This window comes from Littorina saxatilis, linkage group LG8 (assembly GCF_037325665.1).
Source record: "Littorina saxatilis isolate snail1 linkage group LG8, US_GU_Lsax_2.0, whole genome shotgun sequence".
In the NCBI taxonomy this organism is placed as follows: Eukaryota; Metazoa; Mollusca; class Gastropoda; order Littorinimorpha; family Littorinidae; genus Littorina; species Littorina saxatilis.
The window spans coordinates 1,745,826-1,772,137 of record NC_090252.1 but is presented as its reverse complement, the minus strand read 5'-3'; the positions used below and the strand labels follow the sequence as shown (position 1 = coordinate 1,772,137).

Here is a 26,312-nt window from a genome sequence, read left to right as displayed (position 1 = left end):
CAAACTTTGGCAAGGCAAATATAAAGTGTCAGAAACACCAAAATCAGAAACACCAAAACCAGAAACACCAAAACCAACAAACAAAGCAGTACAAACAATAAAAAAGCCCACAGTAGTACCTGCAGTGGATTCATTTCATATGGAATAATTTTAATATTTTAATTTTGATAACATAAAAATGAGTTCTGAAAAGACAATAGTTAATCTAGTTTATCACGCTGCAGTGATTGGAGGCTTGAGTGTAGGTTACACAATGCTGGGTAAAAGTCTCCTCAGAATGAAACCAGCCGACTTGGGAAAGTTAGACTTCGAAGACGGTGCTAAACTAATTGGTGTTGTGACAGCTTCCTTTGCAACAAAAGACTTTCTGGTGAAGCAAGGAATTATTCCAGAAAATATAAACATGTAAGACAATAAAATGGCTAGCTTGGTTATGATGGTGGGAGGTGCGATTGTAAATGCGCTTGCATTTTCTGGCAGCAACTATTTGTTTTCTAAACTGCAAAATGGTGAAGAGAGGGAAAGGCACAACAAAGCCATGGAACAACTGGCGAAAGCACAGGATGAATACGAGAAGAAACGAATTGCGCAGTTAGACTTTATGAATGATAAACTCAGGCAGCAAGGACATGCAAACAAAACCTTTGCCAATGTTGATGCAGCCATTCAAGAATACTATCTTGTAACTGGAAAGAAAATGAAGATAAGTGCTCCTCCAAAACTGGGTGACTTTTATCAGCCTTCAGAAGAGCAGAAGGTGGGAGAGATTGTTTTCATTGTTATTGGTATGGCTGTTGTTTACTTTATTGCGCGTGCTGTCAAATCTTAATATTCTGTCATTTAAAAAACCATGAGTGATGCTTTGTTATCTAAAATATATTATTCCCCAAAAGGATACTGGAAAGGAAGAACTGCTATTGACAAGCTCAGTGACGCAGCAGGTGTTTCTCAAGATATAGCAAAGAAATGGTTGTCAAAGCAGGCAGTTTGGCAGATCTATTTACCTGCACCAAGAAAAATTACACGACCACACTTTGTTAACATTAAACCGAATGACACTCATCAAATAGACCTGCTGTATTTACCGCATGACACAGTCAGAAGGAAGAAATATAAGTATGCACTGACTGTAGTTGATGTTGCAACAAGATACAAAGATGCTGAACCGTTGACAGAGAAAAGTGCTATAGCTACAGCTGTTGCCCTGCAAGAAATTTACAGACGTGGACCACTAAAGTATCCCAGAATGATTCAGTGCGATGATGGTAAGGAGTTTAAAGGAGCTGTCAACCAGCTTCTGTTAAAACATCATGTTACAGTGAAGAGAGGTATTCCAGGAAACCACAGGTCACAGGCTATCGTTGAGAGCTTTAACAAACAGTTGGCAGAAAAACTGTTTTCATATCAGTACCATCAGGAATTTTTGGACACAGAAAGTAAATTGCGTAACACTGAATGGGTCAAAAGATTACCATCAGTACTTAGAGCAATGAATCTGGAGGTATTTAAAGCTACAGGGTTAAGACCAGTTGATGCAATCAAACAGAAAACAATACCTGTTGCTCCAAAGTCAACAACACCAGTGGCATTACTACCTTTCAATCAGAAAGTCAGATATTTATATGCACCCGGTGAAGCTGAGGGTGACAGCAGGAAGCGTGCAACGGATCCAATCTGGAGTATTGACATTCATGAAATCAAGAGAGTAGTAGAGACAAATCCACCTATATATTACTTGAGAGAACCAGCACCGCAAAGAGCCTTTGTAAAAGAGGAATTACAATTAGTTCCACGTGGTACAAATGTTAAATGATTTTTTATTTCAGATTTTATAGTGTTAACAAAAATGGAAGCTCTGAGAAAGAATTCTAAGCAACTTCATTTTTTTTATTTATATTTTTATTTTGAGTTATAAAATCAAACTCACGGCGATGGAAGACTCTGTATTAGAATCTTTATCGACAGTATTTGACACCGTTGAATTACAAGTAACGGATCCTCAAAATGTGCAGTCCAGTGTGCAAGACGCCATTGAACAAATTCCAAACAATTTGTTGATTGAACCTCCAGTAAAAGTGCAGATAGTCAGTTTAATAAAATACAAAACAGTCAGTGATGAGGTGCTAGAAGTTCATGTTTCAACCAGACAACTAGCACTTAATTCTATGGCAGAATTGAATGGAAACTGGGCAGATGAAATGATGAAACGGTTTGAGCAAGCTGCAGAGGATGCAAAGATGAAAGGATCCGGATGGTCAGAAGGTGAAATTCTAAAAATAGAATTGAAGCTAAGTAAATTTGCCCCCATCAGAGGTAGAAGTTACATACCTTTACCTCCTGCTCTTGTCAAAAAACGTGCTGTGCTGAACATAAAGAATGATGATGACAAATGTTTTATGTGGTGTGTTCTGGCAAGACTGTACAGTGTAAAGAAAAATGCAGAAAGAGTGTCTAATTATCATGCATACAGAAATAAACTAAACTTTACTGGTATTGAATTTCCTGTCAGCATTACAAGCATTGACAAATTTGAACAGCAAAACAAACCCATCACCGTAAATGTTTACACGTGGGATGAGGAAGATGAACTGAAACCAGTCAGAATATCAAAGAACTCACCAACGATTGGTGATTGTGATACTAACCATGTTGACATGTTACTAATGACTGATGGTGTAAAATATCATTACACTTTGATTCGCACAATGAGTAGACTGATGGCGAGCACAAGCAATCACAATAGTAAACAAGACTTTTGTAGGCGATGTCTCTTGCGTATTCCATCAATTCATGCAGCACTTATACACAAGCAACATTGTAAGAGCGTTGATGATGCGGTTGTGAAGTTAACAACACCGCCGCCAGACAGCAAAGTGTATTTTAAGAATGTATGCAAACTACAGAAAAGTCCTTATGTTGTTTATGCTGACTTTGAATCTATCATTGTGCCATATGAAGGACCTTTACCAAAAGACCTACCTAAAACAGTAACTCTAAGTAATCATCAAGTCTGTTCATATGCATTTATTGTTGTTAGTTCAGATGGTAAACATTCTAAACCGCAATTGTACAGAGGACCTAATGCAGCAAAGAACTTCTTACAGCAAATGAACCAAGTGCGAAATGACTGCTCCAAACAACTGAATCTTTCAGACATTGTTATGAAACCTGAAGACCAAGAACAGTTTAACTCTACCACACAGTGTTGGATATGCGAACAAAGTCTAACACCAAACACAGACAATCCAATAGTAAGAGATCATGATCATGTAAGTGGGCAGTTCCGAGGAGCAGCACACAGCAAATGTAATCTACAATTAAAGTTTGATCCTAAGACTTGGAAGCTTCCAATCTTCTTCCATAACTTGCGCGGTTATGATTCACATCTGATCATGCAGGCAGTAACTGATGAATACAAAGCAAGATGCATTGCGCAGTCTTCAGAAAAGTACATGGCCTTTACTCTGAATAGTTTACACTTCTACGATTCTGCTCAACATCTGATGGGAACACTTGAGTCTTTATCTTCATCACTAACTGCTTTCCCAATCACATGTAAGTACTTTGACAGTGACTTAGTTAGAAAGGGAGTCTATCCATATGAATACATGGATTCGTGGGAGAGGTTTGATGAAGATGAGTTACCACCAAAGGATGCTTACTTCTCACGGCTGAAGGGTAAAGGTATAAGTGACGAAGACTATGAACACGCTAAGACTGCATGGAATAAATTAGGATGTAATACAATGGGTGATTATCATGATCAATATTTGTTGGCTGATGTTTGTTTACTTGCAGATATATTTGAGAATTACAGAAGAACATGTATGAAGCACTACAATCTAGATCCTTCACATTACATATCTGCACCAGGCATGAGCTGGGATGCATTTCTTAGATTTACAGGAGTAAAGATTGACTTGCTATCAGATCTTCCTACACTTCAGATGATTGAAAATGGACTACGTGGAGGAATCAGTATGGCTTCACACAATTACTGCAAAGCCAACAACAAATACTTGGACGACTTTGATCCTATGAAACCTTCTAATTACATCATGTATCTAGATGCAAACAATTTGTATGGTTGGGCAATGTGTCAGACGCTTCCACTTCGGAACTTTAAGATCTATTCAGGACCATTTTCACAATGTGTTGTGCTGACAATATTAAAAGCAGGCCCAGACAGTCGAAAGGGATGGATACTAGAAGTTGACTTAGACTATCCACTATCACTTCATGATCTACATAATGATTATCCTTTAGCGGCTGAGAGGTTAAAAGTAAACCCAAGAGAACCTCCAAAGCTGGTGCCCAATCTGTTTCACAAAAAGAAGTATGTGTGTCACTACAGACTGTTACAGTTTTACATTAGACATGGATTAATTTTGAAGGCTGTTCATCGTATAATTTTATTTGATCAAGAACAGTTTATGAAACCTTACATCATGAAAAACACAGAACTGAGAACCAAAGCCGCTGATGCATCAGAGAAAGACTTTTTTAAACTGATGAACAACAGTTGCTTTGGTAAGACAATGGAAAACCCACACAAGAGAAAGGATGTTAGACTTGTTACAAGAGAAAATGAGGCCATCAAGCTGACATCCAAACCACAGTATCAAGACTTTAAATACTTTCATGAACAGCTGTATGGTATCTTAATGAAAAAACTTGTAGTCAAGCTTGACAAACCAGTATTCATAGGCTTTACTGTGCTAGAGTTGTCAAAACTGTTGATGCTTGAGTTTTTGTATGATTATTTGAAACCAAGATATCCCAAATCGAGAGTACTTTACACAGACACAGATTCATTCTTACTTGACATTCCAGCGGATGACATTTACAAAGATCTAGAAGCTGAAAGTCCTGCAGTAAAAGGAAAAGATTCTTTTTATGACACTTGCGACTACCCTAAAGAATCACCATTGCACTCAAATGTTAACAAGAAGGTTATTGGAAAGATGAAAGATGAAATGAATGGGAAGATAATTAAGGAGTATGTTGGATTGCGTGCAAAGATGTACAGTGTTGCAAGTGAGAAAGGGGTGGTTAAAAAAGCAAAGGGTGTAAGCAAACAGGTTGTAAAGTCGAGCATATCGCATGATAACTACAAGGAAGCACTGTTTCAGAAGCGAGTGTTTCACCATGACAACCCTAAGATCAGTTCCACGCTTCATCAGATCAACACAACTATTGTAAACAAGAAATCTTTAGATGCTAATGACACAAAGCGCGTTTATTCATCACCAGAATATTCTTATGCAATTGGCCACTGGAGGACAAACGCGACTCCAAATAGTCTGAGTGTGTAATAAGAATTTTTGTCAATCGGGAAAACCCGCTATGACAGCTTTGTTTTGACTGCAGCGGGGAAAAGGACGTTGCTTGTGAAAGGGGAGTGTTTGTGAAAGGGGAGAAGGCTTTGTTGAGTTTCAAAGCAGCCACCAAGTACACTTGTCAAAGCTTGATTCAATAAACAAGTCATTTGCATAAAGTGCACTCGGTGGCCGCCTGAAAAGGCAGCCTAAATATTGAAGCGTAGTGAAGCGTAGTGAAGCGTAGTGAAGCGTAGTGAAGCGTAGTGAAGCGAAGCGTTGAAACAGAGTGACCCAAGCCGCCGGTTTACCAGCAAGACCTACCGTTCACGCGTGAACGGTACTATTTTTAGAATCCTAGAATTCTTGAGAATGTTGGAGCTGGCTTGTTTCTGGTACATGAGGATGTTGTTTCCAGATGGAAGCAAATTCTGGCACTTGCAGCATGCTCTTAATGTTATTTAGCTTGCTGTAAATAAAACGAAAGGGGAGACCAACAGCAAAAAATCCAGGATATCCATAAAGAACACCTGCAACGGCTCGTAATTTCCGTGCATGAACATCGGAATAGCCTGTTTTTGCTTTCAACCAGTCAGCCCAAGTTTCTGTTATTCTCCCTTCTTTCCTCTCCTTCTCCTGCCAGTTTTTACACAGAATTAAAAAGTTGCCAAACTGAATGTAAATCATCATAGTCTGTGCATCTTGTCTAGCTAAATTTCTCACTCCTTTGTTTAATCTTTCTACCATTTCGTCTTCATTTGATGGGTTTTCAAATAATTTCTCAGAAAAAGCTTCTCTGGAAATCGTTGTTTTTATATCAGCTTGATTAGAAATCAGATAATTGTGTAATGCCTGTGGAGTTGTGAGATCATTTCTGCTTTTCTTTACTCCTGTTTTTTCTTTGAACAACTGCTCAATCTTTCTTTTCGGCTTTTTAGGTAATTCTATCGGCCCTTCTTTTACAGCTTTATCTACAATTTGCACCATTTCTTCAAAATACTTCCGATTCTCTAACAAAGTTTTCTTCTCTTCTTCTGTCCAAAATTCTGATGGTGTTGGTGGTGGAAGAGGAATTTCCTGAGCTTGCTCAAAAGCCATACTTTCTGAATCTAACAGTTTTTGGTTAGCTGCTTGCGCTTCACTAATTTCCTGAGCTAATTCTTGTGAAGAAATACTGTCTTGAGACATGAGATTAATCAACAGAAACACAAATTCAAACACTTCTCTCACAGAAAACTGCCACCGCTTCCAACAAGTCTGAACAGCACAACCACCAAAGTAATATGACAAGATATCCCAGCCCCGTTGCTAGCCACAACAAAACATTAGGGTGGACGTGACGTAACTGTTGCTATCACATGATTTAATCTTGTCTTGCCATTGGAGGAATATAGAAGACTAGCTTGCGGCAGGCTGGCTGTTTGTTTTTACCAGATCAATACGGTAGTCTTGGGCTTGGCTACGACGGGCAAATTGGATTAATATTTCAATGGAAACTAAATTTAGCGTTGCACAGAGAGAAAGGGAGAATGTACGTTCTGGGTTACTGATTCCGACAGACCCGGCATTGGTTCAAAACAACCTTACTTTACTGTATTTTTTTTGTATGGATTTATGCAGTATTTTTCTGATTTTGTCGCATGTTTCATTTTAGTAAAAGTTTAGTCCAGAAGCCTATTTTGCGTTAATATTTAGGGTCTGTCGGAATCGGTGAGCCAGAACGTACATTCTCCCTTTCTCTCGAACACTGATCTCAAATTTAGATCAGTGCTCGCGAAAACCATATGGGAGACAACTCTGTATTTTTCTGTAGATTCGCGTAGGACTGTAGCGTCCGGTCAGGGAGAGAATGAGCCGAACTCTTGACCTGAGTTCAGGATGTGAACAGCTTTTTTTTGGAGGCTTAATTAGTTAGCAGAGTGCGCATAGGAGACTGAACCTTGTTATAGTAGAAGGCCACAGAGCTAAATTTAGTGTTGCCAGCACAAGAAACTAGAGCTGCATCTGCCGCACGCCGATGTTAGCCTTTAACGCGAAACAGACGGCTGAGCTTTAGTGTTCCATCTTCCTTCGACAAAAAATCGTTAAGAGAACAGTCCTAAATCGGCAGCAAGACCAACAACAACAAACAAACAAAATAAGAAACAAACAATCTAGTCGGAGAAGCTGTGAGCTTGTCACCTGTTCCTGGCGCTCCCGTAATGTAGACCAGTGGCGGGTCTCGGTTCATTAGTCCCAGCTGTTGCAGGGTCAGAACCAGAAGTGCCAGCCTCCGCCCCAGTTCCGCCACCGCCTGTCCTGCAGTCCGCACCTCCACACGTACTTTGTTGTAGCAGGGGACAGACACCGTGGTGGCCGGACCAACAAACCTGTAACAGAAATAATTCAGATAATTTTAAATGATAATTAATACTCAAACGTAGAATACCAACATTGTTTCAGCACTGTGACGTAACTGACGTGGATGTCACTTCTCTCACCTGGCCACGATGTCCAGGTAAAGTTGATCAGTGAGCTGAGTGTCCACAGTGCAGGCCATCCTGTGTTGCCACCAGGTGCTCAGCTGTGATAGCACGGCGGGTGTCACGTGCCAGTACGATGCAGGCTGGGACAGTTGGTCAGAGCAACAGCACAGCTGGACGGCCTCTGCTGTGTTGGCGGCACCCAGGCTCTGACACACCGCCTGCAGCAGATCGACACATGTACAGTACGTAATATTTTATCTTTGTGTGGGACACAAGTATAATTATTTCCTTGGTTGAAACTGACAAAACATCCATCAGTGTGACTATGTGCGCACGTTCGCGCGCGTGTGTGTGTGAGGCAGCAATTGTAAATGTACTGAGACCAGGACACACTCTCTCCCTGTGTCTCTATCTCTCTCTCTTTCTCTTTATCTCTCTCTTTCTCTTTCTCTCTCTCTCTCTCTCTCTCTCTCTCTCTCTCTCTCTCTCTCTCTCTGTCCCTAGCTCTGTCTCTCTTGACTGTCTGTGTGTCTGCCTCTCCCTCCTTCACTCCCTCCTTCACTCTCTCCCTCTCCTCTCTCTCTCTCTGTCTTGCTATCTCTCTCTCTCTCTCCCTCTCTCTCTCTCTCTCTCTCTCTCTCGCGCTCTCTCTCTCTCTCTCTCTCTCTCCCTATCTCTCTCTCTCTCTCTCTCTCTCTCTCTCTCTCTCTCTCTCGTTACCTGTTCCAATTGTTCATCGTTGTCCAAGACTCGCTCTAACTGAGCACTGGTGATGTAAGGCAGGAAGAGAGTTTTCTTGACAGTCATGCCACGTCCGATGTCACTCACAAGGTGCCTCACCACTCTCTCCGACTTGTCCAGCTGCTTGACCGCTTGCTTAACCTTCTTAGCAAGGAGAGGATCGGCCGGAGGGTGTGTCTCGTTCGAGGCACCCTTGGTTTTTCCCACAGACTTGAGCTCTCCGATCAAAATGCCGTGATGGCGGTGGATCAAAAGAAAGTCAAAATCGCCCTGACGATCTTGTGCTAAGTCTTTTGGTCGTGGGAGCTGTTTCGCGGCCGCGGCATAGGCAGGCTTGTTGAGGTAGCTGCCGAACTGTAGCTGAGACAGGATGAACATGGCCTCGTCACGACTGTCGCCAAGCTCCTGCAGGTTCAGCATCACGTGGTTCTGGGCAAAGTCATCCCGTATGTCGCTCTCCTGCACTCTTTCTGGCGCGAGATGTATCTGTGACAGTGACTCCTGGGTCCACATGCTGTGCTGTGATGGCGGGATGAAGTGGCGACGGGACGGGGGAGCTGCGTGCACAAGGGCGCCACCAGACGGACAGTCTGGTAGCACAAGCACGGGCTCACCGGTTCCGGGTGCAGTGCCCCTGATGTAGGGCACCCTGTTGAACTGTACCGGCGGCACACAGTAGGTACGGGTGAGAGCGTCAGGGTAGAGTGACGTCACGATCTGCCGCCAGTGGTCAGCCTGTGCCTGTTGCGTGTTTCTGACAGCCATGGTCTCGGGTTCAAACCTTCACTCAATGTTACCTGCGCGCTTTGTTGCTTTTGGGAACGACAGAGAGCCACCCTCGTTGTTCTGCTGGTTATGATCAACTACTTGTCTTTCCCTCACACCCGGTTAGAGTATCAGTCTCTACACATGTCCTGTTCTTTTGGTTTTGATCAACTACTTGTCTTTCCCTCACACCCGGTTAGAGTATCAGTCTCTACACATGCCATGCTCTACTGGCTATATCACACTCAGTGACAGAATAACGCACGTCTGGTTCCCCTATAGCTCAGTAGGTAAATCTTCAGACAAAATGTTCCAGGTTTTCACCACACAACGTGTCATGAATGCAGAGTGTGACGTGCTGTGTGTTACTGACCGAGGTCGGGTGTGGCTCGCTAACACGGCTCATAATAGGCATATGTCACAGACAGGCTGACTACACTGTCACTCACACAAGTCAAGTTTCACAGACTGTCACTCACAGAAGTCATTTCTCACAGACAGGCTGACTTCACTGTCACTGACACAAGTCATGTTTCACAGTCCGGTAGACTACACAGTCACTGACACAAGTCATGTTTTACAGTCAGGTAGACTACACAGTCACTGACACAAGTCATGTTTTACAGTCAGGTAGACTACACTGTCACTGACACAAGTCATGTTTCACAGTCAGGTAGACTACACAGTCACTGACACAAATCATGTTTCACAGTCAGGTAGACTACATAATCACTGACACAAGTCATGTTTCACAGTCAGGTAGACTACTTTGTCACTGACACAAGTCATGTTTCACAGTCAGGTAGACTACTTTGTCACTGATAGTCGCCACAAACACCTTGTCCGTCCTTTGTGCAGAACGACGTCCCAGTGAGTGGTTGTACCGTGTAGGATTCACAGTGCACGGGTTGATATCAATAGACTGGAAGCGTCCTTTGTGCAGACTGACGTCCCAGTGAGTGGTTGTACCCTGTAGGATTCACAGTGCACGGGTTGATATCAATAGACTGGAAGCGTCCTTTGTGCAGAACGACGTCCCAGTGAGTGGTTGTACCCTGTAGGATTCACAGTGCACGGGTTGATATCAATAGACTGGAAGCGTCCTTTGTGCAGAACGACGTACCAATGAGTGGTTGTACCCTGTATGATTCACAGTGCACGTCAGCGTCATTACAAGTGCGGGACATTCTGTTTGCAACTCAGAAAATCTTTTTTTGTTTTTGTTTGGAGATTTTTGTATTTGATTGTGTTTATCAAATGCAAACCGTTACTTGCTCAGATGAGGTGATTTATCGACTGTACACATTTAATATGCACGCACGCGCACTAATTTGAACAGTAATTTACAGTCCTTTCCTTTACCTAAACTTTGCTGGCTTTACACATTAACACGTGTTACACTGATCTTTTTACAGCACTGTGCTGTGTAGTTGTAACGCTACAGTTCACAGTCCTCAGCCCAACACAACAACACGTGTTACACTGATCTTTTTACAGCACTGTGCTGTGTAGTTGTAACGCTACAGTTCACAGTCCTCAACCCTACACAACAACACGTGTTACACTGATCTTTGTACAGCACTGTGCTGTGTAGTTGTAACGCTACAGTTCACAGTCCTCAACCCAACACATCAACACGGGTTACACTGATCTTGTTACAGCACTGTGCTGTGTAGTTGTAACGCTACAGTTCACAGTCCTCAGCCCAACACAACAACACGTGTTACACTGATCTTGTTACAGCACTGTGTTGTGTAGTTGTAACGCTACAGTTCACAGTCCTCAGCCCAACACAGCAACACGTGTTACACTGATCTTGTTACAGCACTGTGTTGTGTAGTTGTAACGCTACAGTTCACAGTCCTCAACCCAACACACCACACACCAAGACACGTGACAAACGTATGATCATATGACCACCTGAACCTTAAATCATTTCTTTTTCGCGTAAAGTAGGCTAATACTGTCGGTCACAGACTCCAAACTCGGTTGTTCACTATCTGGCACTTCCGTTTATGTCTTGATTGCAAAACGAACGTCATATACTGATCAAAACAGTAATGAAGCAAGTTGTAATACAGAGATACTGAGAACAAATCGTTGTACAGTGCTAAGACGGAACGCAACAGAACGAACACAAGGTGTGGACCAACGTCGCAGGGAAAAACTTCCTGGTTGAATTATTCCAAGTCCTCTTGTATGCGTGGTGTCAACACTCTGTGTACCCGGGGTGCATAGCTCATTAAATGACACTGAGGTGGGCCATGTGGTATGGTAGCACATTCCTGCCAACATTAGAAAAAGTGTTGTCTATTGGAATTGTCAAACTGCGAATATGCTTATGTGGAGAATGTTTCTATCAATAAATACATTTAGAATTCAGATACAAAGTACGAGTAATTGGACAAGAGTAACACACGTGAAAAGAAAAGTGGAGCAGGTTTATGGAGCTTGACATCTTGAAACAAGAGGTTATCGTATATCAACATTCACAGCTCATGGCTCATTGTCTTCACCAACATTCACAGGTCATGGGTCATTGTCTTCACCAACATTCACAGGTCATGGGTCATTGTCTTCACCAACATTCACAGGTCATGGGTCATTGTCTTCACCAACATTCACAGCTCATGGGTCATTGTCTTCACCAACATTCACAGGTCATGGGTCACTGTCTTCACCAACATTCACAGGTCATGGGTCATTGTCTTCACCAACATTCACAGGTCATGGGTCATTGTCTTCACCAACATTCACAGGTCATGGGTCATTGTCTTCACCAACAAGGATACAAGCATAATTATACATGATGCCACCCCAATAGTCTGATGACATTTTGTCAAGGTGTGACTAGCTTACAGGGAAAGGTGATGAAAACACCCACAACACTATGTCTCCCACACCATGCCAAGCACCCTGTAGGGTACAGGGAGGGAGGGTGGGGGAAACACCCACAACATTATGTCTCTCACACCATGCCAAGCACCCTGTAGGGTACAGGGAGGGAGGGTGGGGGAAACACCCACAACACTATGTCTCTCACACCATGCCAAGCACCCTGTAGGGTACAGGGAGGGAGGGTGGGGGAAACACCCACAACACTATGTCTCCCACACCATGCCAAGCACCCTGTAGGGTACAGGGAGGGAGGGTGGGGGAAACACCCACAACACTATGTCTCCCACACCATGCCAAGCACCCTGTAGGGTACAGGGAGGGAGGGTGGGGAAACACCCACAACATTATGTCTCTCACACCATGCCAAGCACCCTGTAGGGTACAGGGAGGGAGGGTGGGGGAAACACCCACAACACTATGTCTCTCACACCATGCCATGCACCCTGTAGGGTACAGGGAGGGAGGGTGGGGGAAACACCCACAGCACTATGTCTCCCACACCATGCCAAGCACCCTGTAGGGTACAGGGAGGGAGGGTGGGGGAAACACCCACAACACTATGTCTCTCACACCATGCCAAGCACCCTGTAGGGTACAGGGAGGGAGGGTGGGGGAAACACCCACAACACTATGTCTCTCACACCATGCCAAGCACCCTGTAGGGTACAGGGAGGGAGGGTGGGGGAAACACCCACAACACTATGTCTCTCACACCATGCCAAGCACCCTGTAGGGTACAGGGAGGGAGGGTGGGGGAAACACCCACAACACTATGTCTCCCACACCATGCCAAGCACCCTGTAGGGTACAGGGAGGGAGGGTGGGGGAAACACCCACAACACTATGTCTCCCACACCATGCCAAGCACCCTGTAGGGTACAGGGAGGGAGGGTGGGGGAAACACCCACAACACTATGTCTCTCACACCATGCCAAGCACCCTGTAGGGTACAGGGAGGGAGGGTGGGGGAAACACCCACAACACTATGTCTCTCACACCATGCCAAGCACCCTGTAGGGTACAGGGAGGGAGGGTGGGGGAAACACCCACAACACTATGTCTCCCACACCATGCCAAGCACCCTGTAGGGTACAGGGAGGGAGGGTGGGGGAAACACTCACAACACTATGTCTCTCACACCATGCCAAGCACCCTGTAGGGTACAGGGAGGGAGGGTGGGGGAAACACCCACAACACTATGTCTCTCACACCATGCCAAGCACCCTGTAGGGTACAGGGAGGGAGGGTGGGGGAAACACCCACAACACTATGTCTCTCACACCATGCCAAGCACCCTGTAGGGTACAGGGAGGGAGGGTGGGGGAAACACCCACAACACTATGTCTCCCACACCATGCCAAGCACCCTGTAGGGTACAGGGAGGGAGGGTGGGGGAAACACTCACAACACTATGTCTCTCACACCATGCCAAGCACCCTGTAGGGTACAGGGAGGGAGGGTGGGGGAAACACCCACAACACTATGTCTCTCACACCATGCCAAGCACCCTGTAGGGTACAGGGAGGGAGGGTGGGGGAAACACCCACACCACTATGTCTCTCACACCATGCCAAGCACCCTGTAGGGTACAGGGAGGGTGGGGGAAACACCCACAACACTATGTCTCTCACACCATGCCAAGCACCCTGTAGGGTACAGGGAGGGTGGGGGAAACACCCACAACACTATGTCTCTCACACCATGCCAAGCACCCTGTAGGGTACAGGGAGGGAGGGTGGGGGAAACACCCACAACACTATGTCTCTCACACCATGCCAAGCACCCTGTAGGGTACAGGGAGGGAGGGTGGGGGTAACACCCACAACACTATGTCTCTCACACCATGCCAAGCACCCTGTAGGGTACAGGGAGGGTGGGGGAAACACTCACAACACTGTGTCTCTCACACCATGCCAAGCACCCTGTAGGGTACAGGGAGGGTGGGGGAAACACTCACAACACTGTGTCTCTCACACCATGCCAAGCACCCTGTAGGGTACAGGGAGGGAGGGTGGGGGAAACACCCACAACACTATTTCTCTCACACCATGCCAAGCACCATGTAGGGTACAGGGAGGGAGGGTGGGGGAAACACCCACAACACTATGTCTCTCACACCATGCCAAGCACCCTGTAGGGTACAGGGAGGGAGGGTGGGGGGTACAGGGAGGGAGGGTGGGGGTAACACCCACAACACGGTTTGGTGTATTTGTTTAGCTTAATTGTTCACCAACATGGGAAATTGGTTGCCCAACAGAAAATATCGTTGGGTTTTATTAGATCGACATTGTAAGATGACCAACTGAAACACCGTAGTTGATAAATGACGTAATAACGTATAACTATCATATAACACTTTTATACACACAATCTACTCAGACTAGATCAACGAAATGTTACTAGCTTGTAAAACAATCACTAAGCCTTCCAACTCTTTTGAACTATGTATGATTTGGCAATGTGCAGAATGTTTTAGATCTATCCCCGACGCAGTTTGTCAACAAACACGTCAAAAACGGCATCCTATTTCAGGGGCGGATTAGGGGGGGTGGTTACAGGGGTTCCGCACCCCGCGCTTTGTGGTAGGTTTACACTAGTAGGATTTTTTTAAATTGAAAAGCTCAATTTTGGTCGCATTTCAAATTTTTTTTTTAAGTCATGCAAACCACACAGCAAACCTTGTAGTACAATGTATTCTCTATTTATTATCATTCTTATAACAGCAAAGCCCGGAAGCTCTCATTCAAAAAAAGAAAAGAAAGAGAGAATGCTTTATGTCCTGCAGGCTAAATATTTCGCCTTTTAAGGACAAGATATGGGTTATATGATTCGAGTTTTACGCCCTCGTGGCTTTTGACACAAGTGTATGCGTGTTTAGGTGGTATCAGCCATCTGCACTTTGGGCAGAATGACCGAGGTCTTGTACGTGCCATTGTGGTGACACGGGGGTGGGACATGGCTTCCGTCTCTGGGTTTGCACATAAAGTTGACCCGTGTCCGTCCCGGCCCGAATTCGAACCTGCGACCTTCCGATCACAAGCCCAGTGCTCTACCAACTGAGCTACCGGGCCCCCAGCTCTCACTCACTCGCTAACCGACACTTTTAGGGAGAGAGGTTGGGTGTGGGGGGTGAGAGAGAGGTTGGGTGTGGGGGGTGAGAGAGAGGTTGGGTGTGGGGGGTGAGAGAGAGGTTGGGTGTGGGGGGTGAGAGAGAGGTTGGGTGTGGGGGGTGAGAGAGAGGTTGGGTGTGGGGGGTGAGAGAGGTTGTGTGTGGTGGTGGGGTGCATTTCAAGGAGTCTCGCCATGTTCTAATAAATACCACGACACAGAACACGCAGGGGCCGCGTGCATGATAATCTACTGTCACGTGACACTAGTCAGGTGTACATAGTGCAAGACGGGTTTGATTGCTTGTTTGACACAACTTTTAGCAGCTACCTTTTCTGCCTTCTCTCTCTCTCTCTCTCTCTCTCTCTCTCTCTCTCTCTCTCTCTCTCTCTCTCTCTCTCTCTCTCTCTCTCTCTCTCTTTTTCCCTCTCTCCCTGGTTATCGCACACGCACGCACACGTTTACTCCTCAAAAAAGGTCTTATTTTGGAATATTTGTGTGTGAGCTTTTGCATCTTTCTTGTGTGCGATTGCGTTTAATGTTAGTGTTGTATAACGACAGAACAGACTTACCTGTGGTGCTCAGACAGAACAGGCTTACCTGTGGTGCTCAGACAGAACAGGCTTACCTGTGGTGCTCAGACAGAACAGGCTTACCTGTGGTGCTCAGACAGAACAGGCTTACCTGTGGTGCTTAGACACAGATCTCAAGATGTTCAGTGCAACACAAAGATTGTGAGACACAAGTGGCAAGCTGTTTGTCTCAGTGCACTGTGCTGTGTTTAGTTGTAACGCTACAGTTCACAGTCCTCAAAACCAACACATCTTACACCACGAAACGTGACAAACTTATGATCATACATGACCCCCTGAACCTTAAATCATTTTTTTTTCACGTAAAGTAGGCTTATACAGTACTGTCGGTCACAGACTCCAAACTCGGTTGTTCACTATCTGGCACTTCCGTTTATGTCTTGATTGCAAAACGAACGTCATTTACTGATCAAAATGTTAAACAGAAATGAAGTAAGTTGTAACACAGACTGAAATACTGAGAACAAATCGCTGTACAGTGCTAGGACGGAATGCAACACAGAACTATAACAAGGTGTGCACCAACGACGCAAGGAAAAACTTCCTGGTTCAAATATTCCAACTCCTCATGTATGCGTGGTGTCGACGCAACGACAGCGACCACGTGACACACTCTGTATACCCGGGGTGCATAACTCAATAAATTACACTGGGGTGGGTCATGTGATATGGTAAGATTGCCTTATATGGACCGGCAATGTGAATCACCTCCAGTTCTGCAAACTAACGGTGTTAGAGCGCTAAAAACTATTTCATTCGCTGTATTTACCCTCTCTGGGTAATTTGCACATGTTACAACAGTTGCAGAAACACAAACCACAAAACCGTTAGGCTTTATACTCTTTTTAACGCCGCTTTTGGCAGCGTTCACTCTATATTTGACGCTTAAAACGGACTAGTTTCTGTCCACGATCAAAGCTGTTATCGCACAAACATCGCTATACAGCTGATAATGTATTTGTTACACTTTAGCAGTGTTGACCCCGAGTATCTACTGCAAAGAAAACATAATAGCAAAATCTCAAAGTAGGCTTATGTGTATGTCCCCTAATATAAACCATCTTCAACAAATAGAAGAAAATAAAAGCTAAGGGCTCTTTTCATTAATTCATTAAGAAGCTTGCTGAAAGTAACAAATGACTAGCCTTTCTAACTTTCCCCAAAATGTAACAAATAGTCTTCTTTTCGTCGAAGTTCATAATTTCATTAGGTTTCTTCAGTTTCCTTTTGTGCTTTAATAACCGTTATTGTCAAACCAAAACAAAAAAAAATCTATATCACAATCGAATTAGTCTGACTTGCACGCTAAAAAAGTTGTATCATCCTATTTTAAAGTAAAGGGGGCTTTTCACGGTGATTCGTGAAGGTCTCTTCATTGGTCCATTTTAGGCGTCCAGGCTCCTAATACAATACACACTGCCTGTAACACGTCTCTACAGTTTTTGTTTGTTTGCTTAACGCCCAGCCGACCACGAAGGGCCATATCAGGGCGGTGCTGCTTTGACATATAACGTGCGCCACACACAAGACAGAAGTCGCAGCACAGGCTTCATGTCTCACCCAGTCACATTATTCTGACACCGGACCAACCAGTCCTAGCACTAACCCCATAATGCCAGACGCCAGGCGGAGCAGCCACTAGATTGCCAATTTTAAACTTGAAGTCTTAGGTATGACCCGGCCGGGGTTCGAACCCACGACCTCCCGATCACGGGGCGGACACCTTACCACTAGGCCAACCGTGCCGGTCCTCTCTACAGTAGATTGTTACATGTGTGGTTATTCGAACGACCTAGTGTACTAACACCAGCATTAGACAGTCAGTGACTTTAAAACAGCAATTACAGACATGATCTGGGCATCATGGGGGAATGCGTTCTTGTCATTGTGCGTCATGTTTCCAGTCATTTGAGTTCAGCGAATATCTTCATAGTTGTTGTGCATGAACTTCAGTGTGTTCAAGTCACGACCATTCAACAAAGTTTCCAGTCTATAAGTAAAATGGTCCGACTTTTTCCGACTCTCCAAATTACACCTCCGAAATTGTCAATGACGCCATCACTTTCATGTCTGGGGATTGCCCTTAGTAGCAGCAACTGCAGTCTTCAGGTCACCAATTATCTTGGGGGTGATGTTTTTTTGGTTTTTTTAATACTCAGACATTCACATGATCCAAAAGACTGAAATATTTAAATTAGGTAAGTATGGCTACCGCTCAATGTCAAACCTCATACTGTTGAGTCGACCCCCAAATTTGGAACCTTTTTTGAAATGGCATAAAGTCAGTCAGACCATTTTAATCTAGAAAATTACTTCTCTGTGGAAAGGCCATGCATAGGGTGAAATTAATATATACCCAACAGGAACCAATTTGTTCACAGATGTAGAATTATTGATTAATTTTTGGGGTGGCATTTTTGAGGGGTCACCCTGTATTATGTGATGCAAAACAAGTGATGTTCAACATGGTTATTGTGTGTCAGGACGTGTACGGACACTACGTGTACCCTGCGCCTTACCTGGAAGAACATGTCATGTCAGGGGCGACCTATCTGCAAGTGAGTCGTATGGTGTTTCTTTGTGGGGTTTATTTTAGCTTAGAACTAAACACGAACACGCCGCGCGCTTGTGTGTGTCAGTGTGTGTGTATAATGTATATGTGTGTATATGTATGTGTATGTGTTTGTGTGTGTGTGTGTGTGTGTGTGTGTGTGTGTGTGTGTGTGTGTGTGTGTGTGTGTATGTGGGTGTGTTTGTTTATGCGAGTGTGTGTGTGTGTGTGTGTGTGTGTGTGTTAGTGTGTGTTTGTGTGTGTGTTAGTGTGTGTTTGTGTGTGTGTGTATGTGTGTGTCACTGTGTGTGTGTGTGTGTATGTGTGTGTGTGTGTGTGTGTGTGTGTGTGTGTGTGTGTGTGTGTGTGTGTGTGCGCGTGTTTGGCGGGCATGAATGCACATGTATGCAAGTATTTATTTGCCGGCGAGATATGTAATGTGATGCAAAACTAGTGATGTTTAACATATCGTGTGTCAGGACATGCGCGGACACTACGTGTACCCAGCGTATTACCCGGGCGAACAGGTCATGTCAGGGGCAACCTATCCTCAAGTGAGTCGTATATGGTGCTTCTTTTTCGTAATTTTTCTTTTTAGCTCTGCGCATGTGTGTGTCAGTGTTATGCATGAGTAGTCCACTGAATGGCAAGTGTGCATGTCAAATGGTGCACTTTAAAACAATCAAAATACGGGGATCGCCTCTGTCAACAGGTGTACAATTGAAATTGAGCGATTTAAAGCCCCCAGGCGTTCACCTTGGAGATATCTCGAAGGCCGACTAATAAACAAACACCATCAGTGAACAACCTGTGAATTGAATACAGGAATCAAGTTATAAGCAGGATCAGGGCACTTCCCGTGAAGGGAAACGTTCACGTCACTGATGAATTCTGCACGCCATTTACCACGTGCTTGGTTCTGTTGTTTTCAGATGACAGCGGAACGCGAGGAAGAACGGCCGAGAGAGGGCGTGGACGCTGTGCGCACACGCCGTGACAAAAAGCATTGTGTGATTTCTTAAATATATTACAGCTTTAACCGAGAAACAACCGTTTGGTGTATTTTTGAACGCGAGGCAAGACGTACTACCTCATGAACGGTTAGTTTCTGTTAAGAAAAACCAGTTGTTGTTGTAACTTGGAGGGGCAGACAAGTCGTTTTCCCCGTGTATCTCGCTTCACATGTTTGATGGTTTTCTTGATCAGATTGGGTAATCTATGATATGATTTAGGAAGACAAGTTTGGAGAAAGCGCAGTGCACATCATTTGTGTGTGTATCTATTTTGGTTGTTTTTCTAAATGTATAAGAAGGAAGACAATCACGGTTTGCCCGTGCACAGGTCTGAGAAAGTAGGTCATCTTAACTTGCCAACTTTTGAGCAGCCAGGTTGAACTTTTCCTCTTTTCCTCAGTAAAAGTTTGGTACCAAGGCCAGTAAATCGTGTTCACGTCTGTTGCTTGGGTAAACTGTGTGAGTCAAGAGGGCCGAGTCACCACGATGCTGCCTCTGTTGCCTGGGTAAACTGTGTGAGTCAAGAGGGCCGAGTCACCACAGTGCTGCCTCTGTTGCCTGGGTAAACTGTGTGAGTCAAGAGGGCCGAGTCACAACAGTGCTGCCTCTGTTGCCTGGGTAAACTGTGTGAGTCAAGAGGGCCGAGTCACCACGATGCTGCCTCTGTTGCCTGGGTAAACTGTGTGAGTCAAGAGGGCCGAGTCACCACAGTGCTGCCTCTGTTGCCTGGGTAAACTGTGTGAGTCAAGAGGGCCGAGTCACCACAGTGCTGCCTCTGTTGCCTGGGTAAACTGTGTGAGTCAAGAGGGCCGAGTCACCACAATGCTGCCTCTGTTGCCTGGGTAAACTGTGTGAGTCAAGAGGGCCGAGTCACCACAGTGCTGCCTCTGTTGCCTGGGTAAACTGTGTGAGTCAAGAGGGCCGAGTCACCACAATGCTGCCTCTGTTGCCTGGGTAAACTGTATGAGTCAAGAGGGCCGAGTCACCACAGTGCTGCCTCTGTTGCCTGGGTAAACTGTGTGAGTCAAGAGGGCCGAGTCACCACAATGCTGCCTCTGTTGCCTGGGTAAACTGTGTGAGTCAAGAGGGCCGAGTCACCACAATGCTGGCTCTGTTGCCTGGGTAAACTGTGTGAGTCAAGAGGGCCGAGTCACCACAATGCTGCCTCTGTTGCCTGGGTAAACTGTGAGAGTCAAGAGGGCCGAGTCACCACAGTGCTGCCTCTGTTGCCTGGGTAAACTGTGTGAGTCAAGAGGGCCGAGTCACCACAATGCTGCCTCTGTTGCCTGGGTAAACTGTGTGAGTCAAGAGGGCCGAGTCATCACAATGCTGCCTCTGTTGCCTGGGTAAACTGTGTGAGTCAAGAGGGCCGAGTCACCACAGTGCTGCCTCTGTTGCCTGGGTAAACTGTGTGAGTCAAGAGGGCCGAGTCACCACAATGCTGCCTTTGTTGCCTGGGTAAACTGTGTGAGTCAAGAGGGCCGAGTCACCACAGTGCTGCCTCTGTTGCCTGGGTAAACTGTGTGAGTCAAGAGGGCCGAGTCACCACAGTGCTGCCTCTGTTGCCTGGGTAAACTGTGTGAATCAAGAGGGCCGAGTCACCACAATGCTGCCTCTGTTGCCTGGGTAAACTGTGTGAGTCAAGAGGGCCGAGTCACCACAGTGCTGCCTCTGTTGCCTGGGTAAACTGTGTGAGTCAAGAGGGCCGAGTCACCACAGTGCTGCCTCTGTTGCCTGGGTAAACTGTGTGAGTCAAGAGGGCCGAGTCACCACAGTGCTGCCTCTGTTGCCTGGGTAAACTGTGTGAGTCAAGAGGGCCGAGTCACCACAGTGCTGCCTCTGTTGCCTGGGTAAACTGTGTGAGTCAAGAGGGCCGAGTCACCACAGTGCTGCCTCTGTTGCCTGGGTAAACTGTGTGAGTCAAGAGGGCCGAGTCACCACAGTGCTGCCTCTGTTGCCTGGGTAAACTGTGTGAGTCAAGAGGGCCGAGTCACCACAGTGCTGCCTCTGTTGCCTGGGTAAACTGTGTGAGTCAAGAGGGCCGAGTCACCACAATGCTGCCTCTGTTGCCTGGGTAAACTGTGTGAGTCAAGAGGGCCGAGTCACCACAGTGCTGCCTCTGTTGCCTGGGTAAACTGTGTGAGTCAAGAGGGCCGAGTCACCACAATGCTGCCTCTGTTGCCTGGGTAAACTGTGTGAGTCAAGAGGGCCGAGTCACCACAGTGCTGCCTCTGTTGCCTGGGTAAACTGTGTGAGTCAAGAGGGCCGAGTCACCACAATGCTGCCTCTGTTGCCTGGGTAAACTGTGTGAGTCAAGAGGGCCGAGTCACCACAGTGCTGCCTCTGTTGCCTGGGTAAACTGTGTGAGTCAAGAGGGCCGAGTCACCACAATGCTGCCTCTGTTGCCTGGGTAAACTGTGTGAGTCAAGAGGGCCGAGTCACCACAATGCTGCCTCTGTTGCCTGGGTAAACTGTGTGAGTCAAGAGGGCCGAGTCACCACAATGCTGCCTCTGTTGCCTGGGTAAACTGTGTGAGTCAAGAGGGCCGAGTCACCACAGTGCTGCCTCTGTTGCCTGGGTAAACTGTGTGAGTCAAGAGGGCCGAGTCACCACAATGCTGCCTCTGTTGCCTGGGTAAACTGTGTGAGTCAAGAGGGCCGAGTCACCACAGTGCTGCCTCTGTTGCCTGGGTAAACTGTGTGAGTCAAGAGGGCCGAGTCACCACAGTGCTGCCTCTGTTGCCTGGGTAAACTGTGTGATTTAAGAAGGCCGAGTCACCACAATGCTGCCTCTGTTGCCTGGGTAAACTGTGTGAGTCAAGAGGGCCGAGTCACCACTGTGCTGCCTCTGTTGCCTGGGTAAACTGTGTGAGTCAAGAGGGCCGAGTCACCACAATGCTGCCTCTGTTGCCTGGGTAAACTGTGTGAGTCAAGAGGGCCGAGTCACCACAGTGCTGCCTCTGTTGCCTGGGTAAACTGTGTAAGTCAAGAGGGCCGAGTCACCACAGTGCTGCCTCTGTTGCCTGGGTAAACTGTGTGAGTCAAGAGGGCCGAGTCACCACAGTGCTGCCTCTGTTGCCTGGGTAAACTGTGTGAGTCAAGAGGGCCGAGTCACCACAGTGCTGCCTCTGTTGCCTGGGTAAACTGTGTGAGTCAAGAGGGCCGAGTCACCACAGTGCTGCCTCTGTTGCCTGGGTAAACTGTGTGAGTCAAGAGGGCCGAGTCACCACAGTGCTGCCTCTGTTGCCTGGGTAAACTGTGTGAGTCAAGAAGGCCGAGTCACCACAATGCTGCCTCTGTTGCCTGGGTAAACTGTGTGAGTCAAGAGGGCCGAGTCACCACTGTGCTGCCTCTGTTGCCTGGGTAAACTGTGTGAGTCAAGAAGGCCGAGTCACCACAATGCTGCCTCTGTTGCCTGGGTAAACTGTGTGAGTCAAGAGGGCCGAGTCACCACAGTGCTGCCTCTGTTGCCTGGGTAAACTGTGTGAGTCAAGAGGGCCGAGTCACCACAGTGCTGCCTCTGTTGCCTGGGTAAACTGTGTGAGTCAAGAGGGCCGAGTCACCACAGTGCTGCCTCTGTTGCCTGGGTAAACTGTGTGAGTCAAGAGGGCCGAGTCACCACAGTGCTGCCTCTGTTGCCTGGGTAAACTGTGTGAGTCAAGAGGGCCGAGTCACCACAGTGCTGCCTCTGTTGCCTGGGTAAACTGTGTGAGTCAAGAGGGCCGAGTCACCACAGTGCTGCCTCTGTTGCCTGGGTAAACTGTGTGAGTCAAGAGGGCCGAGTCACTACAATGCTGCCTCTGTTGCCTGGGTAAACTGTGTGAGTCAAGAGGGCCGAGTCACCAAAGTGCTGCCTCTGTTGCCTGGGTAAACTGTGTGAGTCAAGAGGGCCGAGTCACCACAGTGCTGCCCCTGTTGCCTGGGTAAACTGTGTGAGTCAAGAGGGCCGAGTCACCACAGTGCTGCCTCTGTTGCCTGGGTAAACTGTGTGAGTCAAGAGGGCCGAGTCACCACAATGCTGCCTCTGTTGCCTGGGTAAACTGTGTGAGTCAAGAGGGCCGAGTCACCACAATGCTGCCTCTGTTGCCTGGGTAAACTGTGTGAGTCAAGAGGGCCGAGTCACCACAGTGCTGCCTCTGTTGCCTGGGTAAACTGTGTGAGTCAAGAGGGCCGAGTCACCACAGTGCTGCCTCTGTTGCCTGGGTAAACTGTGTGAGTCAAGAGGGCCGAGTCACCACAGTGCTGCCTCTGTTGCCTGGGTAAACTGTGTGAGTCAAGAGGGCCGAGTCACCACAATGCTGCCTCTGTTGCCTGGGTAAACTGTGTGAGTCAAGAGGGCCGAGTCACCACAATGCTGCCTCTGTTGCCTGGGTAAACTGTGTGAGTCAAGAGGGCCGAGTCACTACAGTGCTGCCTCTGTTGCCTGGGTAAACTGTGTGAGTCAAGAGGGCCGAGTCACCACAATGCTGCCTCTGTTGCCTGGGTAAACTGTGTGAGTCAAGAGGGCCGAGTCACCACAGTGATGCCTCTGTTGCCTGGGTAAACTGTGTGAGTCAAGAGGGCCGAGTCACCACAGTGCTGCCTCTGTTGCCTGGGTAAACTGTGTGAGTCAAGAGGGCCGAGTCACCACAGTGCTTCCTCTGTTGCCTGGGTAAACTGTGTGAGTCAAGAGGGCCGAGTCACCACAGTGCTGCCTCTGTTGCCTGGGTAAACTGTGTGAGTCAAGAGGGCCGAGTCACCACAGTGCTGCCTCTGTTGCCTGGGTAAACTGTGTGAGTCAAGAGGGCCGAGTCACCACAGTGCTGCCTCTGTTGCCCGGGTAAACTGTGTGAGTCAAGAGGGCCGAGTCACCACAATGCTGCCTCTGTTGCCTGGGTAAACTGTGTGAGTCAAGAGGGCCGAGTCACCACAGTGCTGCCTCTGTTGCCTGGGTAAACTCTGTGAGTCAAGAGGGCCGAGTCACCACAATGCTGCCTCTGTTGCCTGGGTAAACTGTGTGAGTCAAGAGGGCCGAGTCACAACAGTGCTGCCTCTGTTGCTTGGGTAAACAGTGTGAGTCGAGAGGGCCGAGTCACCACGATGCTGCCTCTGTTTTGCTATCCTGCTCCTCGGCGCATCTAGCCAAGATGGCGGCTGATTAGCTGGAGGCAATTAGAGTAGTGCGCGTTACCTTAAAGAGACCCAACAGGCAGTGTTCGAGCGGCGTCGCTCCATCTTTACAGGCCCCAAACCCCTGCCCAATTTCCTAGGATTTTAGAACTTAGGTTTTATTTTAACCATCAGGGTACCCCTGGGTCATGCCCAATATTTCATCAGTTTATTTTTGTTAAGACTTTTTTGGTTAGGCTCTGAGATTCGTTTCCAGTCCTAGAAGCACTGCCCGATGTTTCGGCAGTCTAAAGACTTACACGATTGTGTATTTTTAGAAAACCAGAATGTTTCAAGCCAAATTGAACTTTTGTATAGATATGTTTTCTACGACAGATCCTATGTATATTTGTATGATTATTTTCTTGGATTGAATACACATTTGGAACTTGACTTGACTCTTGTTGAGTTGATATTCTGTCTGTCTGTTCGTCTTGCCGTGTGTTTGATTGTCATCCTGACAAATGTTTTTCAGCCAATTTGCACCATTACATCCATTTGCTTAACACCCAGCCGACCACGATCGAAGGGCCATATCAGGGCGGTGCTGCTTTGACATATAACGTGCGCCACACACAAGACAGAAGTCGCAGCACAGGCTTCATGTCTTACCCAGTCACATTATTCTGACACCGGACCAACCGGTCCTAGCACTAACCCCATAATGCCAGACGCCAGGCGGAGCAGCCACTAGATTGCCAATTTTAAAGTCTTAGGTATGACCCGGCCGGGGTTCGAACCCACGACCTCCCGATCACGGGGCGGACGCCTTACCACTAGGCCAACCGTGCCGGTACACAATATGCTGGTCTGACAACAAGCCACCAAAGATTTTATTTGTCATCATTTTGAAAAAGTAAAAGTACGGGGATCCATATTCTGAACATCATTTTTTTTTAGAATACATTCAATTTATATACGTTTTTGGCATTTGTCTTTTATTTTCAGGCGATGCGAGGCACTAAAGTGACCAACATGAAACTTGGAAAATACATGGGGTAAATCAGTTTTCTGTGTAGTTATTGAAGTGACTTATGTGGAGAAAAGTGCAGTGCACATACATTTTTGGGGTATCTCTTATTTTCCCCATTTGAGCCTTGTAATGTTTTAATCACATTGTTTTTGGATACAACACATAACGTCCCTTTTTGTTTTAGGTCCATCTTTGTTAAGTTTTACAGGCAGTTTTACAGGCAGTTTTTATGAAGGTTTAGTGAAGAGGGGCGTGTTCTTTTTACCCTCTCTTTCGTTTTTTCCACCCCCTTCTTTAGTTTGTTGATTATTAGGCTTGACGTTTCCTTCTGCCATACTCACAAACGAATACTCTCCCTCTCTCTCTCTCTCTCCCTCTCTCTCCCTCTCTCCCCCCTCTCTCTCTCTCTCTCTCGGGGGTCGCTTCCGGTGTGTCAAAGGAGCAACACACGTTTTTTGGAGCTCCTGATTTATCAGCGTTTCTGACACCAAAATGCCAGTCGAAGGACTCCCTACTGCTGCAGAAGATGTATTGTCCACCCTACTGTGTAAACACACGGTGACATCTTGGAAAGTGGCCGGAACAGAAGAAGGAACAGTATTCGTACTCCGCTTGAAGTGTGACCGGGACGACCGTGGTTTCGCCATGACACCTGCACCGACCGGTGCATGGAGACGCAAACCACCAGCGCAGCAAAGAAGAGACCAGCAGAGAAGAGACCAAAGAAGAGCAGAACAGAA

At 46.5% G+C, this 26,312-nt stretch overlaps 1 protein-coding gene across 1 annotated transcript in view; it reads right to left on the bottom strand.

The window, feature by feature from the left end:
- LOC138974447 (uncharacterized) overlaps window positions 1-16,454 on the bottom strand; it is a 34,402-nt gene extending 17,948 nt beyond the window's left edge. Inside the window, exons 1-4 of the mRNA XM_070347162.1 lie at window positions 15,896-16,454; window positions 8,504-11,574; window positions 7,799-8,001; window positions 7,500-7,687 (exon numbers count right to left, since the gene is read on the bottom strand). Coding sequence (XP_070203263.1) covers window positions 7,500-7,687; window positions 7,799-8,001; window positions 8,504-9,289 — 1,177 coding nt within the window. The 5' untranslated portion in view covers window positions 9,290-11,574; window positions 15,896-16,454. The remainder of the gene's footprint in view (window positions 1-7,499; window positions 7,688-7,798; window positions 8,002-8,503; window positions 11,575-15,895) is intronic.
- Window positions 16,455-26,312: the final 9,858 nt, after the last annotated feature.